The sequence below is a fragment of the Panicum hallii genome, chromosome 1 (genome assembly GCF_002211085.1).
Source record: "Panicum hallii strain FIL2 chromosome 1, PHallii_v3.1, whole genome shotgun sequence".
Taxonomy (NCBI): domain Eukaryota; kingdom Viridiplantae; phylum Streptophyta; class Magnoliopsida; order Poales; family Poaceae; genus Panicum; species Panicum hallii.
In genome coordinates this window covers 46215194-46235287 of record NC_038042.1, presented here as the reverse complement: position 1 = coordinate 46235287, position 20094 = coordinate 46215194, and the positions used below count along the sequence as shown (strand labels likewise).

The 20094-nt window shown below is 44.1% G+C and overlaps 2 protein-coding genes across 2 annotated transcripts; both read left to right on the top strand.

Annotated features, from left to right (window-relative positions):
* Positions 1-3746: 3746 nt before the first annotated feature.
* On the top strand, positions 3747-4489 carry LOC112892624 (cortical cell-delineating protein-like). Its single transcript, XM_025959757.1, has one exon. It carries the CDS (start codon positions 3811-3813, stop codon positions 4213-4215), a length of 405 nt encoding a protein of 134 aa, XP_025815542.1. The 5' UTR covers positions 3747-3810; the 3' UTR covers positions 4216-4489.
* A 5335-nt stretch (positions 4490-9824) lies between these two features.
* On the top strand, positions 9825-10610 carry LOC112892960 (cortical cell-delineating protein-like). Its single transcript, XM_025960078.1, has one exon. It carries the CDS (start codon positions 9936-9938, stop codon positions 10332-10334), a length of 399 nt encoding a protein of 132 aa, XP_025815863.1. The 5' UTR covers positions 9825-9935; the 3' UTR covers positions 10335-10610.
* Positions 10611-20094: the final 9484 nt, after the last annotated feature.

Below are 20094 nucleotides of genomic sequence, written 5' to 3'. Positions count from 1 at the left end.
CTTGCTGTACAGAAAATAGTTCATGGCAAGTACCGACATATTAAGCGAATACAATTGTAACAAAGAAGTGGCACAATAGTCGGACATGTGAAAAATCAACTGTCTGTACCAACATATTAACCACATAAAAATGTAGCACACAATTACACAATAGTTGCTTATGTGATCAAACAAATGCACTTGTCTGTACAAAGAATTTAGCAGTCTGTAAAAAAAAATAGCACGAGCATCAGGTTGAGCGGTCTGTATCTTAGGCCGGTGAAGTAGAGACCGAACCAGACTAGAAACTGCAACAGAAGAACTGGTGAAGCCGCCGGTGGAACCTTACCCTGCAAAAGAAGGCCGTCGTGTGAGAGGAGAAGGGTGCACAGGGAGTCCAGGATCCTCCCTCCCTGCAAAAGAAGGCCGCCGCCCCCTGATCATCCCCGCGCGCCGGCGCTGCCCCTGCTCCCCCCCCCCCGCGCGCCGGCGCTGGCCCTGCTCTCCCCCCCTACGCGCGGAGCCGCCCCCCTGCTCTCCCCCGCTCCCCCGCGCGCCGGCGCTGGCCCTGCTCCCCCCTACGCGCGCAGCCGCCCCCCTGCTCTCCCCCCTCCCCCGCGCGCGCGGCGCTGGCCCTGCTCTCCCCCCCCCCCCCCCGCGCGACGACGCGGCCCCTGCTCCCTCCCCCCCTCCCCCGCGCGCCGGTGCTGGCCCTGCTCTCCCCCCCTACGCGCGCAGCCGCCCCCCCCGGCTCGCCCCCCCCCCCCCGCGCGGCACTGGCCCTGCTCCCCCCCCCCGCGCCGGCGCTGGCCCCCTCTCCCCCCTGCTCCCCCCCCCCCCCCCGCGTGCGGGCCGGATCTGGGGCGGCGGCCGGTGTACAGGAGGGCGGCCACCAAACCTAGCGAGCCACCATTGCTTCAGGCGTTCCTGTGCGGAGCAGAAGGGGGCGGAGACACTCCAGAAGTCAGCGAAGAGGGGCGGCCGGAGTGGAGGTGGCCGCCGGCGCGCTGGATCTGGGGCGGCGGCCGGAGTTCAGGGAGAGGAGGGGGTGGACGGAGTAGGGGGCGGCGGACAACTGCTGAGCGTGTGCGGGCGACTCACGGGGGGAGAAGGGGGATCGGGCGGGGGAGAAGGGCGCCCTGGTTTTGTTCAGTGGCAATTGCGGGTAAATAGTCTGCAAGTTGATGGCGAGGTCCGTATTGTCGTTGGTTGAGAAGCGGTCTGAGAGCGCGGGGAAGCGGGTTCTATCCGATCCCTGGGTTCAGTGTGAAAACAGGGATCGATTCCCTTGCTCCCAGGTAGAATCGCTCCTCAAAAAACATTGTTTGGCATGGAGCCTTGGATTCTCAGCGAGAATCAGGAGCGGGGAGCCGTGCCAAACTCACCCTAAAGACTCCTTCGAAAAGAGTTAGATAAATGGACTGAAGACGTGTCACGCAAAAGGAGGCGATGATTCACTAAAAAATAATCTAGCATGCTCCATGGCTGGATTTGACACATATATATTTGTCATTTTTTTCCTCTTTTAAAACTAATAATTACTGGGTAAACTTGTATTCATTAGAGTTATATGACAACCTGGCACATTCCAAGGAGCATGATGTACCTATTTAGTACTCCGGTCATGGAATCAAGTGCTAGCCCCTCTCGGTAAAAAACTGAAGGAAGCAAGGAACGTGATTCACTATAGATTTATATTTTATTATAAATTTATATATTTTAGTCGTATTTGTATGGACTCTTTTCGTATGGACTCTTTGAGTTAACCTATACAATATGGACTCTTCGAGCTAGTCTAGATCCTTTGATCTTCATAAAATCTAAGGGTATATATTCTTCTATTTTTCGATTAACGTCATAATTTCTAGACCCTCTCGACGAACGTGGAGCCTTTTTCTTACACTCTTGAGTTGAATAACACATGTATTTTCCATGGGTTTCTATATCTATTTTAAATCCTAAAATTTCACCTAATTATTATTCTTATTCCACAGGGACTCTTTGGTTAACTGCTAATTTTCTTAATTTTCTAATTTCAAATTTAGCTATTTACTAATCATATTCAGTATGGACTGTTTGGTCATGTCCTATTTTTTTTCTTAATATTTTAATTCCGAAATTAACTATTTTATTAATTATATTTGATAGGGACTCTTAAGTAAGTTTAGACCATTAGATCTTCATAAAATCCGACAGTGTAAATCATTCTTCTTTTCATTAACATGAGAATTTCTAAATCCTCTCGGCGAACGTGGTGACTTTATTTTAACACTCACTTATTAATATAATAGATGTGGAAAATAAAGTAGTACGTTGGTGGTCTGGTGGAAGTGAGCAGCACGTACGTACACGGTAGCAAAGTTGTTGACCCGTGGCGGACAAAGCAATGGCGTCATCTTCTCGTACACTGTTTGTCATCTACTCCCTCCGTCTATAAAAAATATAATTATTCTCGTTTTTCAATAAGTTAAACAGTTCGAACTTTTTTGACTAAATTTGTATAAAAAAAGTAATAACATTTAGTGATGGCGGAGTAATTAATTAAATCGTGGGGATCTCTTCAGTGAACCATCACCTGAAGCATGTATAATCGCTCCCGGTCGCACAAGGAGGGCGGCGTCCGGCTCGGCCGGCTTTCGCGGCGGTGGCAGAATTACTGGGCTTCTCTTTAAAAGCCATCCAAATCTTAGGCCCGCAAGGAGGTCACACGATCTTTGGGCCTTCTAGTGAACCAAACAATTTGAGTATCACGGGCTAGGGTAGGCCTCAAGCAGCAGTTCAGGCCCATTCCAGATGTGTTCATCCAGCAGGCCCGCAGGAGTACATGACTAAACCCATACCGATGAGGCGATGCAGTGCAGTAGGAATGAAGAAATTAACGACGACTTAGCTTATCGTGTACGCCGCCCTGGATCTACGTAGTGGAGGACTGCATGGACACCATATTGGTAGTAGCTTTTATGTATCGGCATGGTAGGGGTGTTTGCTTGTTTTCCGCGTCTTTTCTGCCTTGTTTCAAACCTTTGTGTGATTAATGAACCCTCGTCCCATAAAGCATGAAGCTAGAGTACAACCTGGCGCTGCACGTTTTGTTGCTTTGGTTATTGGAGATCGTATTTTTCGTGGCCAAAGACTAACCAGAGGATGTGATCAGTGGTATCCTCTTACCCTCCATGAATTATTGGCTTACTGCTTATCAAGTTGTGTTACTAATTGTGTGTCGTTAGCTAGTGACTAGGCTTGAATGAGTAGGTTTTCCCACGTACGGACTGCAAAATCAGCCAACAGAATCTGAATATACTACTTCTGATCCCAAATATAAATCCATTTAGCACTGTTGCTGGTAAGACTCTTGTTTATGTTTCGACCATCAATACTTTGAAAACATACGAAATTCACTATTTTAATAATATTTGCGTATTATTTCTAATCAAGGTGTCAAGAGACAAATTTTAATGTTTCATGGGACTTGTACTTGAGATTAAGGGGAGCGGGGGCACGCGTTAACGAACCTAGTTAAAAATTAATCAACCAAACACTTTGCCCAGTGAAACGACAAACGCGCTCATTCCTTCATGGCCACGCAAATCCTTTGTTTCATTTCATCCCTAGTCAACTACTAGCGTATATTTTTTCTTGTTCTCGTGCATACAACTTGCTGGGCAGGAAGCCACGTATGATTTGCTAGACCACCCCACCAACGCATATACTTGCCCAAACGCCTATAAATACCACCCAAAACACCACACCAAGAGAACCATATCCCAAACACACATTCTACTCAGCAAGCTAGCTTCTAATAACACTTGTAAGCTATAGCTAGCTGATAGAATGGCGCCATCCAAGCTTGTCCTGTTCCTCGCCCTGACAGTCCTCGCCTTCGCGGCGGACGTGCATGGCTGCGCGCCGTACTGTCCTACCCCTACGCCGCCAGTCGTCCCCACCCCACCAGTCGTGCCGACGCCGTCCGGTGGTGGATCTTGCCCGATCAACGCGCTGAAGCTGCAGGTGTGCGCTAACGTTTTGAACCTGCTGAAACTCAACATCCCCGGGTTGGGGAACGACCAGTGCTGCCCGCTGCTACAGGGGCTTGTTGACCTGGATGCCGCCGTCTGCCTCTGCACCGCCATCAAGGCCAACATCCTCGGCATCAACCTCAACGTGCCCATCGACTTGCGCCTCCTCCTCAACCACTGTGGCAAGGTCTGCCCTGCAGACTTCACCTGCCCCCTTTAAGTAACTGGTTGATGAAACATACGATACGTCCACCCATCATCTGATCATCATCCATACAGTACTGCCTCTCTCCTTGTACCGCACCTTTGTTGCAAGTTTGTGTTGGTTTGCATATGCATGCATATGGTCTCTTTCTCTTCGGGTCCGGGTTACCGCTCGGGTGAGCTCATGGCATGCAAACTGTACGTTGTTCTCGTTCATACAAACCTATGTCTGTAACTTCAAATATGTGAAATAAAAGTCTATACAAGTTGTGCCCACTCGAGGTGTAACATATGGCTTACATGTGCAATATTATTTACACCTTAACTCGTTTTTATTTTCGACCAAGAAGAATGATTGGCGTGTGAGCTGCATTTGTGATGAGTTAAGGGATCACTTGTGTGTGCCTCTACTACAAAAAAGCATTTTCTAAGACAACCCCACTTTACCGACCGCCTATGCAGTAGAACAAGTGGGGCTAGTCGTAAGAGCTGCCCCCAGAAATTAATTTGCAGATGTGATCGCTTAAGCTGATGATTATCTCTACAAATTGTGGTTTCTAAAGGTGGCCACTTAAATTTAAATTTACTACCTTTGTAAATAGGGGGTATCTCCATGAGGCCAGCTTAAGCGACCGCCTCTATAGAGGATTTCCACCTCTGGATAAATGTTGTCTCCTATTCGCGGCCAGTCTGGAAGAACCTTTCTTTAGTAGTACCAAGTAGCCAATTGGCAACGTGAAACAGTGCTTGGCATGAATACGGAGGCGGCGGTGAATAGTTGATACAAACTAGCAGTCAATATTAAAGCAAAAAATCACTTTGGTTAAGCAATATAACAAGAAATTGTAGATACTTGTAAGTGCAATAATAAGGGTGAGCGAATCTATAAGTTTGAATGAAATGCTTGGTAACTTTGATGGTTAATGAGGCACACATCTGTCTTCCCATTCTCTGTCATAATTCTTCCGGGTGTACTGCTTCATATATAGGGGTTGGTATGCATAGCCCTAGCGAACACCAATAATGATGTATTTAACATGGTTATGATGGGTTTTGAAGAAGTCCTCTGTGCAACTCTTTTGGCTAACATAGATGCAGCGTTTTTTTTTTGGTAAACACATAGATGGAGCGTTAACATGACTACGTACACGTATAGTCCAATGTCGGTTACTCTCACATTGGTTACAACTGCACGTGATTGTACGCCAACGTTAAAGTTAGTATTTTTTATGACTCATTCTGCCAGTTATATAAACCATGTCTACTAATCCATCCAATTAAACGATGAAGGAGAAACTTAAAGTTCTACTGAAATTTGTGCCAACAGACGTATATGCATATCTGGTTGACAGAACGGCACATCTGCTTTTAGGCTTTTAGCACCTAGCTGTGGCATAAGGTTGGACCACACGCAATGGTTTTGAAGTTTATGTTGGACTATATGTGATACGAATATATATGTTACCACCATATGTGATGACAATATCAACTCTTTAACAAGGAAGTCCAGGTCAACATTTTGGTACTCTTAAAGATAGCACACAAAGCTAAGACAAATTAGTCGTTTATTGACTGCTGATAATGATATAGCAGACGAAATCATAAGTTTCAAATTTGTGTGCCAATAGAATGATTAAGATAGAATGTGTAAGCTACTAACTCTGGATAAGCCAATGTACCTAGCCAGTTGGTGGTACGTATGATGTTGAACTTTGCCCATCGAAGTCCAAATTAATCCTAGAGTCCATTCCAAATATTTCGTAATCATCCAAAGGGATGGCTGGATCAGTTTGGATCTTGATTCGATATCCACATTTGTTCGGGGCCTGCCTACCACTCATGTGCATTTTTTTAGAAAAAAACATACAAAAGTTTCTCGTATTGTTTTTGTTGATGATGGACTTTGTAACAAATATTGAATTAATCACCCAAACTAGTGAAAGCCTTGTTTTTTTTTGGTAAATATATGCAGAAAAACCGCAAACAAAAAACGCAGTGATTTTTTAAAAAAAATGTCGATCAGAAAGTCATATAGGCGCCTAGCATCGATCATCCAAAGGGGTCAAAAGGCTCTAGGTTCCCGCAGATTAATCTCCAAAGTATATCGTCCGGCAATTTTTATTCCAATAATATTTTGTCCTGTCCGGAATTTTGTAATTGACGAGTGAAGCCCACCAGGTATAGTGTGTGCATTCCTTCTTTGTTTTACTCGGCGTCGCATGGGCCAGACATGCGTGTTCAGGAGTAGCTAGCTGCTGCATGCCGACATGCCCGAATTGCAAGATTTGACACGTCGACCATTACTGATTGATCATCAGCCACAAAAAATAATTGAAAGCAGCAAGCCAAGATTATAACAAAAAAAAATGTACACTGCATTGTCCTATTACACATCCAAAGTCTAATCGATCTAGAACTACATGTATATGCAGTACACATCTAGAGAGGAAGAGAGAGCCACAGCCTTACATCACAACCTTTTTTCTGTGGCTTAGCGTGAAACTGGGAGCTTACAAGCCTAGGCACTCACCAGGAAATGATGATACGTTATGCAGAAAGCTACAAGACGACACGACTGGAATTTCGGAACAATCAGCTAGCTGTCTCTGCTATCTAAATGCAACTAGTACAGACGATCGTGGTGCACTACTGGTATGTGTAGAGCTAGATATAGAGATTAATTAGCTCGTGTGAAACGGAAACTGAGGGTAGGAATTGTTTCCTCGTTGGTCACCACAAGCTGGAGACGATAACTTTGACCTAAATAAATAAACGGCACATAGGATAGCAGCAGCAGCTGCACGTAATGCCTCGGCCTCCTCTCGTGACCTTGCCTCTAATGTTGGCAGCCGCCCGTGCAACGCAAGAGGGACCGGACCTCAACGTGGTGGTGGTTGCCGGGTCTGTGCATCATACCTAATCCAAATTCTTTAATAGCTAGCTCGATCAGTTCCTCTAACAAGAGCTCGGCACTGTCATCTGAAAAATCCAGAAGGGGCACAATGCAAATGTATATATAATTATGTATACACAAAACACACAATTGTGTGCTCCAACTTCCAATCAGCTAGTAAACATTTTCACACGGCACGCCAGTCGAAGCGTGTGATTGGACTTCTTCAATTCCCAGAGAATCGATAATGAGATCGATAGCCGATGCTGCCGCTTCAAATTCGTGTTGGCCGTACGAGGAATTTAATCTGATAGGAAACTGAACTAACGTCCGTTTGGATGGGTTAAAATTAAGTGCTAAACTTTAGTATCTATTAACACTCGTATCTTTACTAAATTTTTAGTTTTTTAGTCTTGGTTAAAATTTAGCACACCTATTAGCACTTCGGTTTGGATGATGAATTGGTGCTAAACTTTAGCATTTTAAAGCATTACCGTATTAGCACTTGGATCCAAACACCGCTAGACCTCGTAATCACAGCACAAGAACGATACCGATTAACATGTACCGGTCCTTCTCTAGCTCCGATACGGACATCGTGCACTTGCCGGTGTTTATGTCTTCGGTACCGATGCGCTTTGGGTTGGCACATGGATGAGCCGATACAGATGAGATGTTCTACAATATAGTGACACAAATATTTATGGGGAGAATGATTCATTTTAGTTTTGATGCACAATACGATAGAGAAGAAGAAAGAATTGTTTTGTGAGGATGTTCGTTAGAGGTGTTAAATGAGAAACCGTTGTAGATGATTCTCTAGCGCGAACGAACTTTAGACGACACTTAATGGCTTTTCCCCTTAATTAGATTAGTAAATCATACACTCAATATTTCAAGGCCGGACACTAATTGCATATCAAGGTTGCATTACTAATGGGGGTTTATATAGCTAGTAACTATATAACTATATAGGCTTTAACGGGTCGGTTTTTCCACGTACTGTATGAATACCACTTCCGAACCCAAAAACAAATCCATGTAGCAATGTTCTCAGCCAATCCTTTTGGTTACATTTGATCATCAATATTAGAAAATCACATAGAGTGACAACATAAAATTATTTGTTTCTAGATTATTGTTTTTATGAAAAAAACTTGCATTCCATAATATATAACATTCACTGTTTTCATTTCGAGTAAACAAAACTGATGTTTCAGTGGACTTATATTTAGGATTTGTAAGGAACATGGCCCATTAGGTCATGGTTGTGATTTTGATAATTGCGTGACAATATAGTCAATGGGATTAACGAGTTTGTGAGCTCAAGTTTGTAGAATTTCTAGATCCTATGGATGGAGTCCAATCCAATAATCCAAATCGCTGTCAAGGTGTCTAAGTTGAAGCGAAAACCCACAGATAGAATATATTTAGGGTGTACAAATGACCGCAGCAATGATTTGGACAAGTGACAGTAGAAAAAGGGCGACCATTTAAACCGACGGTATGAAAATTGTACTGGCCGGTGCATTGGGGAAATGCTACCGTGATCAAGTGAGTAGCACCAGTTTAACCGACGGAGCATCGGTTGAATACGTCGGGGCATCTGTCGAGTGTCATGATGATCAAGTGAAGAAATGCAGAGGCACCGGTTGAACCGACGGTCAAAAAGAAGGCGTTGGTGCATTGGTAGTTTACTGATACAAAATCATTTGGAGTTGGAGAAGCCTGAAGGTCTTCAGCACCGGTTGAACCGACACCCGTCGGTACAAGGCGTTGGTGGAATGACATCAGCAGAAGATGGCAGTTGGAGTTCAACGGCTAGCAGGCAGGCTGTGTGTGACCAATTAAAACGACGGTAGCGACCGGTTTAACCGACGCTTTAAGCTTTTTATAAAAAAAGCATGTAACGGGTAGGAGTGGATCTCTAGCCTATATAAGGCCTCACCCTAGGCCATTCGAGGCTGCTGGAGTTCGTATGAAGCACCCATACTCTAAAGAAAGCGGGGGATGAGGAGACCTCTCCTTTGTGGGAAGCTCCATAGTAAAGGCGACGTCAAGATGACCGGGAGATTTGGTGTGAGCCTTAGTGACTGAGTCTTTGTGGCAAGTTAAGAGGAGCCCCGAACGAGATTTGGTGACTGAAAAGCAATACTTTTCAGTGAGTGCTTCAACAATATAGACTAGTGGTGGCTTAGTGCCTGCCGATACCACAGGATAAATCCTCACACTTCCTCTCATTCCCTTCTTTACGTTTCCACATTTCTCATGCAACTTGTGTTCCTTTACTTTCTTAGCGTAGTATCACACTAGAGGAAACATAGTTGCACATCTAGAAAGCGTGTTCTAGATTATATTTTGTGCAATCTAGTTTTAGCCATAGGTTAAATTTTTAGAATTGCCTAATTCACCGTTTCCCCCTCTTAGGCTACAAGCACCAATTGCTTTCATGATTGAGGAGAGCGGAATACGTTAGCTAATATACTCCGTAGTTAGAGATAACCAACCAAACATTTTGCCCCGTGAAACGACAAGGCTCGTTCCTTTGCGGATCGCGGCCACACGAATCCATTGTCCCGTTCATCCCCAGCCAGCTACTACCTATATATATTTTTTTCATGGATGCAACTTGCAGGACAATAAGCCACTTAGGGTTTACCAGACCAGCCACGCACGCATCACATCGAACATGCTTGCTCGCTCAAACGGGCTATAAATACCAACCAAAACACCACCTCAAGAGAACCATCCCAAACACAAGCTCAGACTACTCACAAGCTAGGCTAGCTATATAGCAAGCAGCTCATATATAGCACACTTGAAGCTATAGCTAGCTAATAGAAATGGCGCCATCAAAGCTTGCCCTGTTCCTCGCCCTGGCTGTCCTCGCCTTCGCGGCGGCTGTGCACGGCTGCACGCCGTACTGTCCTACCCCACCAGTGGTTCCCACCCCGCCGGTCGTGCCGACGCCGTCCGGTGGCGGCTCCTGCCCAATCAACGCACTGAAGCTGGAGGTGTGCGCCAATGTGCTGAACCTCCTGAAGCTCAACATCCCTAGCTTGGGGAACGACCAGTGCTGCCCGCTGCTGCAGGGGCTCGTTGACTTGGATGCCGCTGTCTGCCTCTGCACTGCTATCAAGGCCAACATCCTTGGCATCAACCTCAATGTGCCCATCGACCTGAGCCTCCTCCTCAACCACTGCGGCAAGGTCTGCCCGGCAGACTTCACCTGCCCCCTTTAAGTAACCGGCTGATGAAACGTACCGTACGTCTAGGCATCATCTGATCATCATCCATCCACTGTCTTGCCTGCAATCTTGTGCACCTATGCCGTCAGTCGTCTATGTGTTGGTTTGCATCTGCATGCTCCCATATATGTGTTCTCTTCTGTTCCAGCTCGAGTGATCGCGCGGGAGAAGTCATGGCATGCAAATTGTCGTTCTCAATCGTTCATTCAAACAATATGTTTGTCTGTAACTTCATATACGTGAAATAAAAGTTCATACAAGTTGTATCGACTCGAGCTGTGACATGGCATACATGTGTGATATTATATACGCCTCAACCCCATTTCAGTTTTGACTTATTTTGAGCATGAAGAATGACCAGCATGAGAGCTGCATTTGCGATGAATTAATGGATCGTGTGTGGGCGCCAAACTGCCAATTGGCAGTGTAATAAACAGAGCTTGGAATGAACATAAGGAGGTGCTGAGAATAGTTGATGCAAACTAGACGCCCTTGACATATTAAAGCAAAAAAAAGAACACTTGCTAATGAATACGACAAAAAATTGTAAATACTAATAAATTCAATAATAAGGTGAGTGAATTTACAAATTTGATTGATGGTTAATGAGGCAGAAAAGATCCATTCCTGTCCCTTTTCGCAGTAGCAGCTTATTAGGTTGGCTTACATCTGAGTAGTATGTACTGTGACCTAGCGAACACCAACATAACATGATTGTGAGGGCTTTTCAAAACGTTATTTAACACTTTCTGGTTAATATGGATGCAAAGTTAACATGACTAGCTACATAAAAGATCTATATATGTGATATGACGCTTACTATATATCACACCAATGATCTGGTGACAGGTTTAATTACTACATCGTCATATGCGGCTCATAGGAAAATGCACATGATTTACACCTATGATAGATGCAACGTTAAAGTTGGTACATTTTTTAATCAGTCAACTGAACTGTCAGTTATAAAATCATGTCTAGCAATACATCCAATTAACATGATGAACGAGAAACTTGAAGAAAAAAATTCTGAAAATGGTGCGCAGACGTGTAAGCATATGATTATTGATAGAACAGCATATATGCCTCTCTATCACCTAGCTGTGGCATATAACGCTGAACCATGCACACGTAATGGTTTTGAAGTTTATGTTGGACTATATGTGATATGAATATAGTAGTTACCATGTCATGTCGATATCAACTCTTTAACAAGGAAGTCCAGATCCATCATCTTAATTTGTACTACTACTTTAAAATAACACAAGGCTAAGGCAAACGAATCGTCTCTATTGAGTACTTATTACAGGAAGAAGAGAATCATATGTTTCAAATTTGTGTAGACGATGGAATGATTTAAGATAGAATAATGTGTGAGCTACTAACTATGAATAGGCCAATATAGCGGCCTACTAGCTAGCCAGTACACGTTGTCCGTTAGAACTTAGAATATTGTTGAAATTTGCACATTGAGGTTCAACTAAACCATAGTGCCCAATTTAGTCTGTGTCAACCGTCCAAATGGATGGCTCATGTCCAGAAGAACCTGCAGTAAAACTAAATGAACCCTTGCAGATATGGTAATAAAAGAAAACTGCAAATAAAGAAACTGTTAAGTTTTTTGAAAAAAAATGGTCATGTTATCAATTTTACTGCATAGTAATTTTTGATGTAATACCCGGCATGTTTAGTTTAATTAGATACTGAAAATTATCAAAACAGTTTGCAGAAACAAACTAACAGTATTAGCTAGAGTGCTATTTGGAAATATGTAGATGCACATGTGCGGGGTAGTACTTAATTACTCTGATTATATTGTCGAACAGAAAGTCGTATACCTACCTAGCGATTTACCAAGCAAGAGGTCAAAATGCTCTTGGCTCCGGCCGGCAGCACGATCGATCTCCTTACTCGCGGTCAACAATGTTACGCCCAAGAATGAAGCCCATGCACCAGACATGTAGTAGCTAGTGTGTATTCCTTCTTTGTTTTACTCGTCGTCGTATGGGACAGACGTGCGTGTGCAGGAGTGGCTAGCTAGCTAGCTGCTACCCTACACTGCCGACATGACCGATTTGCAAGACCCTCGACACGTCGACCAATTACTGATCGCTCATCAGCCACAAAAAAAAAATGCAGCTACTCAGGTTTAACAAAAAAATAAATGGAAGTTGTATCGTCGTCCATGCTGCGCTCAAAGTCTAATCATATCTACAAGTGCGACTACATGTTTGCATATACTTCCAGAGACTTAAGAAGAGAGCCGCAGCGTTATCGCAACTTGTTCCCTGGCTTTGAGTGAAACTGGAAGCTTATTACCTACCTGCCTGGGCACCCACACCGGATAATGATGATATACGTGTATGCAGAGGGCTGCAAAAGGATCAATAATTATATTGGAATAATCAGCCATTTTTCTTTAAAAAAAGAATAATCAGCCATCTATATAGACAATAATTAATGCAACTAGTACAGATCATCATGTAGAGTGTAGTAGAGATATTAGCTCACTTTTTCCAAAATGAGAAGTTTTATTGATTTCAAGAAGGTTACATCGTCAGGGGTGACACTAGCTAGCTAGCTCATGTATGTTAGTATGTAGTCATGTGAAACGGAAACTGAGAGTAGGAATTGTTTCCGCGCTGGCCACCACAAGGTAGAGACGCTAACTTTGACCTAAATAATCCAAGCAGGTCACATAGCATGACTACGACAGGCCAGAGTGTATACTAGCTAGCCGCAGTAGCACGTACAGAGATCCTAATTCGGCCTCTCGTGACCTTGTCTCTGACGTTGGAAGTCGTTCGTGCAACGCAAGTTGGGCGACGACTTGCATGGGTTTGATCTGTGATGATCTGTTCTGTCCAACGTGCTTGCGCGTGGCTGATGAAGCTAGCTGGCGTTGTGCTATAGCTCGGTGCAGTGCAGGTCATTCACGCGTATCACTGATTAGCTTGCTTGTATTGTTTAAAATATATGCTAGGACTAGGAGAATGTTATTTTGGGACGTACGCGTGGCTATATATGTATATATGCAGACAACTGGTGACGTGCCAAGTTGATGAGCGTGACCCCTGGATTAACAGAAATCGATCAGCATCTCGCCCGATTCCGTCAGATTTCGTTCTTGTTTGGTTCGACCCGTGACCTGATGAAAGCGCATGCCCCACTACACTACACCACCAGAATGTACGTCGTCGGCTGGCAAGAGTATGTAGTCGGGTTTAATCGATCTGTTCCTCCGGCCACGTCCTAGCTACCTTCTTCCGTTGTCACACGCCATCCTAAACATATAGTAGCATACACATCCGTCCCTCTTGTCAATTTACATCCATCGTGTCCTCAATGAGATACTACTCTATAATGCTATATATAGCTTTTTATGCAGCTACGTACCTATAGCTAGCTAGCTATATCCTCTTATCTAGCTTCCTACTACGGGTGGTTCCAAACTGGAACTGCGCCTGTATTATTGGAACCAGCAATGAACAATCAGCAGTGATACTAGTATCAGTTCCACAACCAGCAACAATGACTTGTAGCCGAGGTTTGATTTTAAATCTCCAGCTATAGCTTCCGCTATCTCCGGCTATAGCTGGTTGAGAGAGATTTAGCTAAGTTTTTTCATATACAACTTAGCTCTTAGCTGCTGCTATAGTCCGCTATAGCCTGTTTTTGGGTATAGATAGCTAAATACCTTAGTTGGGTATTTGAAACATTTTGTAACATAGCGTGTTCAACCAACCAACCGGCGGTGAAACTGCCCGTTTGAACTAGTGGTGATTACATATAAAATATCTGAAGTTAATTACATTTCTATTTCTAATGGCCCCTTAAACTGAAAAGAGTGTATATGTAATAGTTTAATCTCACATGTCATTCACTTAACAGAACATTTTCTTCACATACCGTACGAATATCAGTAAGGGCCATGTAACTGAAATCCAAAAAATAATATGGCCAGGGGTTCTCTCTTCTGCTCCTATGGGCTGCAGTTTTGAAGATAAAACTCTGGGCCTGTGCAGAGGCCCAGTATGCAAACATTTGAAACAAATGGGCAAGGATTTAGGCCTCTGGTCCTGCGCCATACACATGGGCCTGAATCAGCAAAGGCTTTGTCATTATCATCAGTGTTATCGGTTCACAAAATTTACTAGTGTTGACGCAAAATTCTGACAACGAAGGACCCTGCGTTGACCAACACGAGGATCTAGAAGATCTACTCAACTCCACGGACATACCAGTCAATTTGACCTGCAATTGATAAAGAAGGCGTAAAATACATCAGGCGATAGGTGGTGAAGCCTTCATAGATAGGCGTTCTTTGAATAAAAACCATACCTAAATAGATATTGAATGTAGTTATGTAATGTAAATGACTAAAACAATCGTGGCACGTGCTACCGGCTATGTCAGCCAACAGACTATTAAAGCATCATAAGTGAATAATCAGCCATAAGACCGATCCCAATATCCTGATGAGCATGAGCAGTTCATCGGCTATCCAAACCAGATCCACATAATTGGTGATAATAAACTGTGAAACCTATAAGCTAGAAAGCCGATAGAATATGGAGCGTCGTTGAGCTCTCGCTACACTATGACTAGGGCCATAAGCCGATGAAACTTAAACTAACGTTACCACAAGTATTTATAGATGAAACTACAACGATGCGTCCGGTAGTTGCAATCTAGAAATGCTGGCAGTAGGTGGTTAATCTAAACTTCACAGGCCGATGGATCTATCAAATTTGATCCCAACAGTACTTGAGAGGTAGCCGAGATTAAGATGCAACAGGCCGTTGAATGATCTATGGTCTATTTCAACAGGATAAAAGCTAATTAAAGTAAGCTAAACAACGAGACGATAGATTTGACGAATATCAGCCGATGCAAGATTAATCAAGCATCATAAATATGATTCTACCATATATAGAAAGAGATTAAACGATGCAGCCTTACGAGATATGATGAGAACCGATAACTGGTAGATAAGCTAGACGGGATTACAAAGATGCGCCGGTGATCAAAGTCTAGAGCATCTGAGAATGTCTATGCTTGCAAGTGAACTAAAGGTCAAGACGATGCAGCCCTGTTCACCGAAGAAGACACCGAGTAGCTACATTACTCATACTCCTAGGATTTGACGTGAGAGCCGAAAAGGTAAATTGAAAAGATAAATTGTATTGTATTGATCAAGAGATATTTTAAAATGACCCCGAGTGTACATATTTATACCCTGGACTAATGACTCTAGACTTGCCTAACAAGAAAATCTAAAAGGAATATTAAGATACATGGATCTAATTTTCCTTATGTAGAGTCCTTGCTAACGAAGCTTTCTGTCCGACTTGTGCGTGAAGAAGCCAATATTTAAATAAACCTCCTGGACTCCGCATAAGCATTAAAGCCCAACGCTCTCTGGACAAATCAAACTTGTGAATCATCGGCATGCAAGCCCGCTCGTCGCATGTGATCCCTGCCGATGCACGCTAATAGCCAATGATCTCCATACTTCAGATTATAAAATCCGGTGTCAACACAAGCCCCCTAGTTTCGGAATATGAAGGCTTCATGCTTCGAAACTTTGTAAATCCAATGCCTCAATCTGCTTAATTACTTCATGGACTTAACACCGTGACTTTTCTAGCACTCCTCCTTCATAGCCGATGTCTTTTTTCAAGTTTCTTACCAGAATCATATTTCCTGATGAACTGGCTGACGCTTCCAGTATGACAGCCATGAGACCTCAATAACTGGTAGATTGATCTAGATGAAACCACAGCGATGCGCCTGATAGTCAAAGCCTAGAGCACCTGATAGATAAAGACCGTAGCGAACTGGAGACCGTGGCGAATTTTTTTTGGTACAGCCTTTTCATAGCCAATGATCCTCTTCAAGCTTCTTTATTACAATTTTTAAATCCAATGTGAAGAATCAAGTCAAACCTACTCTTCATGCTAAATAACTTGGGTCTTTTGAAGATTTTTAAACCAAAACAAAACTTTGCTCCTCAGATGATTCTCTCATATCGCTCAATGTATATGATTCCTCACGAAGGCATTGCGTTGCCTCTTTTCTTCCTACCTCTAATAAGGCTTTTTTGGAGCTCAAAGTAGGGAAGTAAAAGGAAGCACGCTTGTTCCGCATATATTGCAAAGTCAAAAACCGGATCCAGTGGAGAAAACAGGTCATACAATATGATCAAGATGTGCATGTATGTGGAAATTTTCTAAATAGAACTCGACCTCCTTTTTTGCATGACTATCTTTTTATTATGGGATATGTGCTATCTTTCTTTTTCTTTTCTTTTTATTTCTTCCCATGCTTTTGAGCATGGATATATTTTTTTTCATAGCCCATATCTTTTTGCATGATGAATATGAAGAGTCATGTCAAAGGGATGGAGTATTTTTGTGTGGATAGGAGGTATGTTTTTGCGTAATTTCCAATGTAGAAGTCAGCATATGAGTAGCCGAGTAGGTGAATCTAGATAAAACCATAGCGATGCGCCCGGTAGTTAAAGTCTAGAATACTTAGCAATGAAACCATATGTGGAGTGTATGTGATCCTGATCTTAAAAGCATGAAATGAATCTCGCAAGGGTCACAAACAATTTGACAACACTCAATACAAAAATAAGTAGCATATGTATAAGGTTTTCAAAGATGTGTTGACATATGGCTCTGGCAAGGATTTATCATATCATTGAGGAGCTAAGCTATTTTTATTTTCGCAAGATAAAACTCCCAAATATTTTAAAGTAAGAAATAAAGTTTCTCTCATCATACCGGCATCGGCAGCAATGTAATCTTATGATCGTCAGTCCCTGCTGCTCAATAATAATCATCAGTTCCACCATAAGCGGACCATTGGCCGATCATCGGCTGCTATCGGCTTCTTGTATCCTTATAGGCCGCCGCTTGAACTTGAGCTTTTTCTCTCTATGTCGGATGCGTAACAACCAGCCAACTATTTGCATGCGTCCACGTACATGTCGTAGAAGCATATCGACTATTGATTAGCCGATTAATCTCCCATTAGCCATTTGGATTGTCAATTTTTCTTCGTGTTTTGGACATGCTAGGCTTACTGGATCCAGCGTTAACTGCGCCATCGCCTGCTCTTCCACTCCCTCATCATCGGCTGAAGTTTTGAATTCCATCAGCAAGATGAAGACCATATTAACCGATGCTGATGGAGCAGACTCATCGGCCTTTTGCTTGACGCGCCTGTTGGCACTCCTTGACCTATACAAACTAATCCGCAAGCGTACGGTATACCGATGTAGCTTTCATCAGCGAGTTAACCTGGGATATAGAATCCAAGGAACGATAAGCGTGACCAGACCTAAAACTATTCAACCGGACCCACCAGGGAAGAAGCGGTAAGAGGGTAGAGTGCTTAACTACAGTTAGCCAACTTGTTATCCAGATAACTTGCTATCTACTAGCTTGATCTGTTTCGGTGGCTGGAAGAGTAAGGACTTCAAAAGGGGGTGAGAGGGGAGTCCAATAGCAACCTGCTACTACTGCTATGAAAACATACAAATATGGTGGACTACGAGGGACGGATAGGGCTGTCACCACCTGCCGCCTACCACACTGTTCCGTGGGGTGGAACACAACCCATGGTAACTAACCAAGTCTAAGCACCATGCCTAAACTATGAGTCACTGACTTCCGCCTCATGTTAAGGCTACAAGAAATCCCAAATGCCTCACGTTAAGGCTACAAGAAATTCCAAATGGATAGAACTTGCTAACCATGCAGACAAGGGATCCCGCAGATCAACAAAAATAAATAAACAAATTACTGAAAGTAAGAGAAGAACTAGCGAGACACTAAAGATAAACGAGGAACTTACTTGAATAAGCTTTATTCCTTCGAGGTGGCTACAAAGTCGGAGTAAGACCGAGGGAACCCGGCTCCTATCCTAGCTTGGCTCTCACCCAAGCTCTCAGCTCACTCTCTCCCTATTCTACACTAAGATAGAGTGGCTAAACCAAGAACTCAACTTCTCTCTAAGAATGGTTTGTTGAGAGTGGAGGTATGGGCAGCTATTTATAGCTCTTCAAGGTTGGTACTTGGACATGTGCTTAGCTTCCACATAGGTACGGCGGTTGTGTAACTTCCACGCGAGGGGGGGGGCACGTGGCGCTGCAGGGCCAGACCAGCTGGCCTAGGAATGTTGTCGCGTGTCATCGCCCTTCTCGTGGACACTCCTGATCTTCTCCTGAGGCTAGTAGTGGTTGCGTCGGTTTGAGGCTCGACAGTTAGAGGCCGCCCGGCTTGGTCAAGGCTGGCCGGCCTGTCTCTGGCTCCTCTTAGCCCTCCGTTGCACCGCCTTGTTACTCAGGGAGGTGGTTCGAAGCTTGAAGACCAGGGTAGACGCTGCATGTGGGCCCATCAATCCATGTGGGTAGACTCAGGGTATCACTTGGTGACTAGCTCCGCACGGTCAACAACTAGTCGGAATCAGCTCTGACTAGTCGGCTTCATCAACAAATCACCCATAGATTAAAGCTACGCTTTGCCGCCTAGTTTTTGCGCAACGCACACTCTCTCCATCGGCAAACTTGAAACCCCCAAGCCATGTCCAGTTTGGTCTGAGGCGGTTCAACCCAAGACCCTCTCCGCATTGGGAGAGGATTTGGATTATCTATTACCACTCAAAGAAGGAAAAGCCACCATGCATCGGGGGGCTACTGTTTCCGACAACCACTCGAATTTGGCTGCTCATGTGGCACCTATAATAAGTAACCTCCGGGGCTTGGTAAGGGATCAGATTGGTCAGGCAGGTTTGAGCATCGGAATGGTATGACACCCTCCAGGTTTCTCAAATCAAGTCCACCATGATCCATTACCACATCCAGCGAACTCCCTTTTCAAGAAGGCAGACCTCTCCTTCCTTCCGGTGACGAAGACGAGGGCTACGTGGTGCGAAGCGCCAAACGCTTCGCCCCTAATCGAGAAGTGTTCATGATTCACGCCGGTGAGGACTGTGAAGGCCTAGAGCGGGTCCAGCCAGACGACTACAATGACTACCTTCTTGATCCACTCGACAAAGACGTGGAAGTATGGTATTATGCTCTCGGTGGTCTGAACCTGTCTAAACTTTGTGTTTCTTGCACGTTCGAGTTCCTAATCTTGATGACACCCTACCTACAAACTCACCACCTTGGTGGTATCCCTCGGTGGGCGTGGTGGTACAACACCGACATGCACCGTAGGGTGTTTTGATTCATACCAGATATGGTGAGAAGAGAGAAATTGTCCTCGAATTCCTGCAGGTGAGCATATCGACATTTGTCCTTCCTTGTAGAAAAGGACAGTGCGCGAACCATGGCTATGAGACTCGAACGGATCTCATAGCCATTAGATAATATGGGGTGGCAAGATGGAGGCGGTTCCAAATACTCGCGAGATGGAACCGCCGGATAGCTAGGAGTAAACTCCATGTGGTGTGTGGAAAGGTTATGGAAAAATGTACGGCTAAAACTAGTGTTGCTACCGATCCCCGGCAACGGCGCCAGAAAGCTTGTTGGTACTTCCTAGCCTATACGAACAAATCGCAAGCGCACGAATACCATTGTAGCTTTCACCAGGGAGTTTACATGGGATATCGAATCCAAGGAACGATAAGCGCGGCCAGACCAAGAACTATTCAATCGGACCCACCAGGGAAGAAAATGAAAGAGGGTACAGGGCTTAACTTCAGTTAGCCAACTCGTTACCCAGATAACTTGCTATCT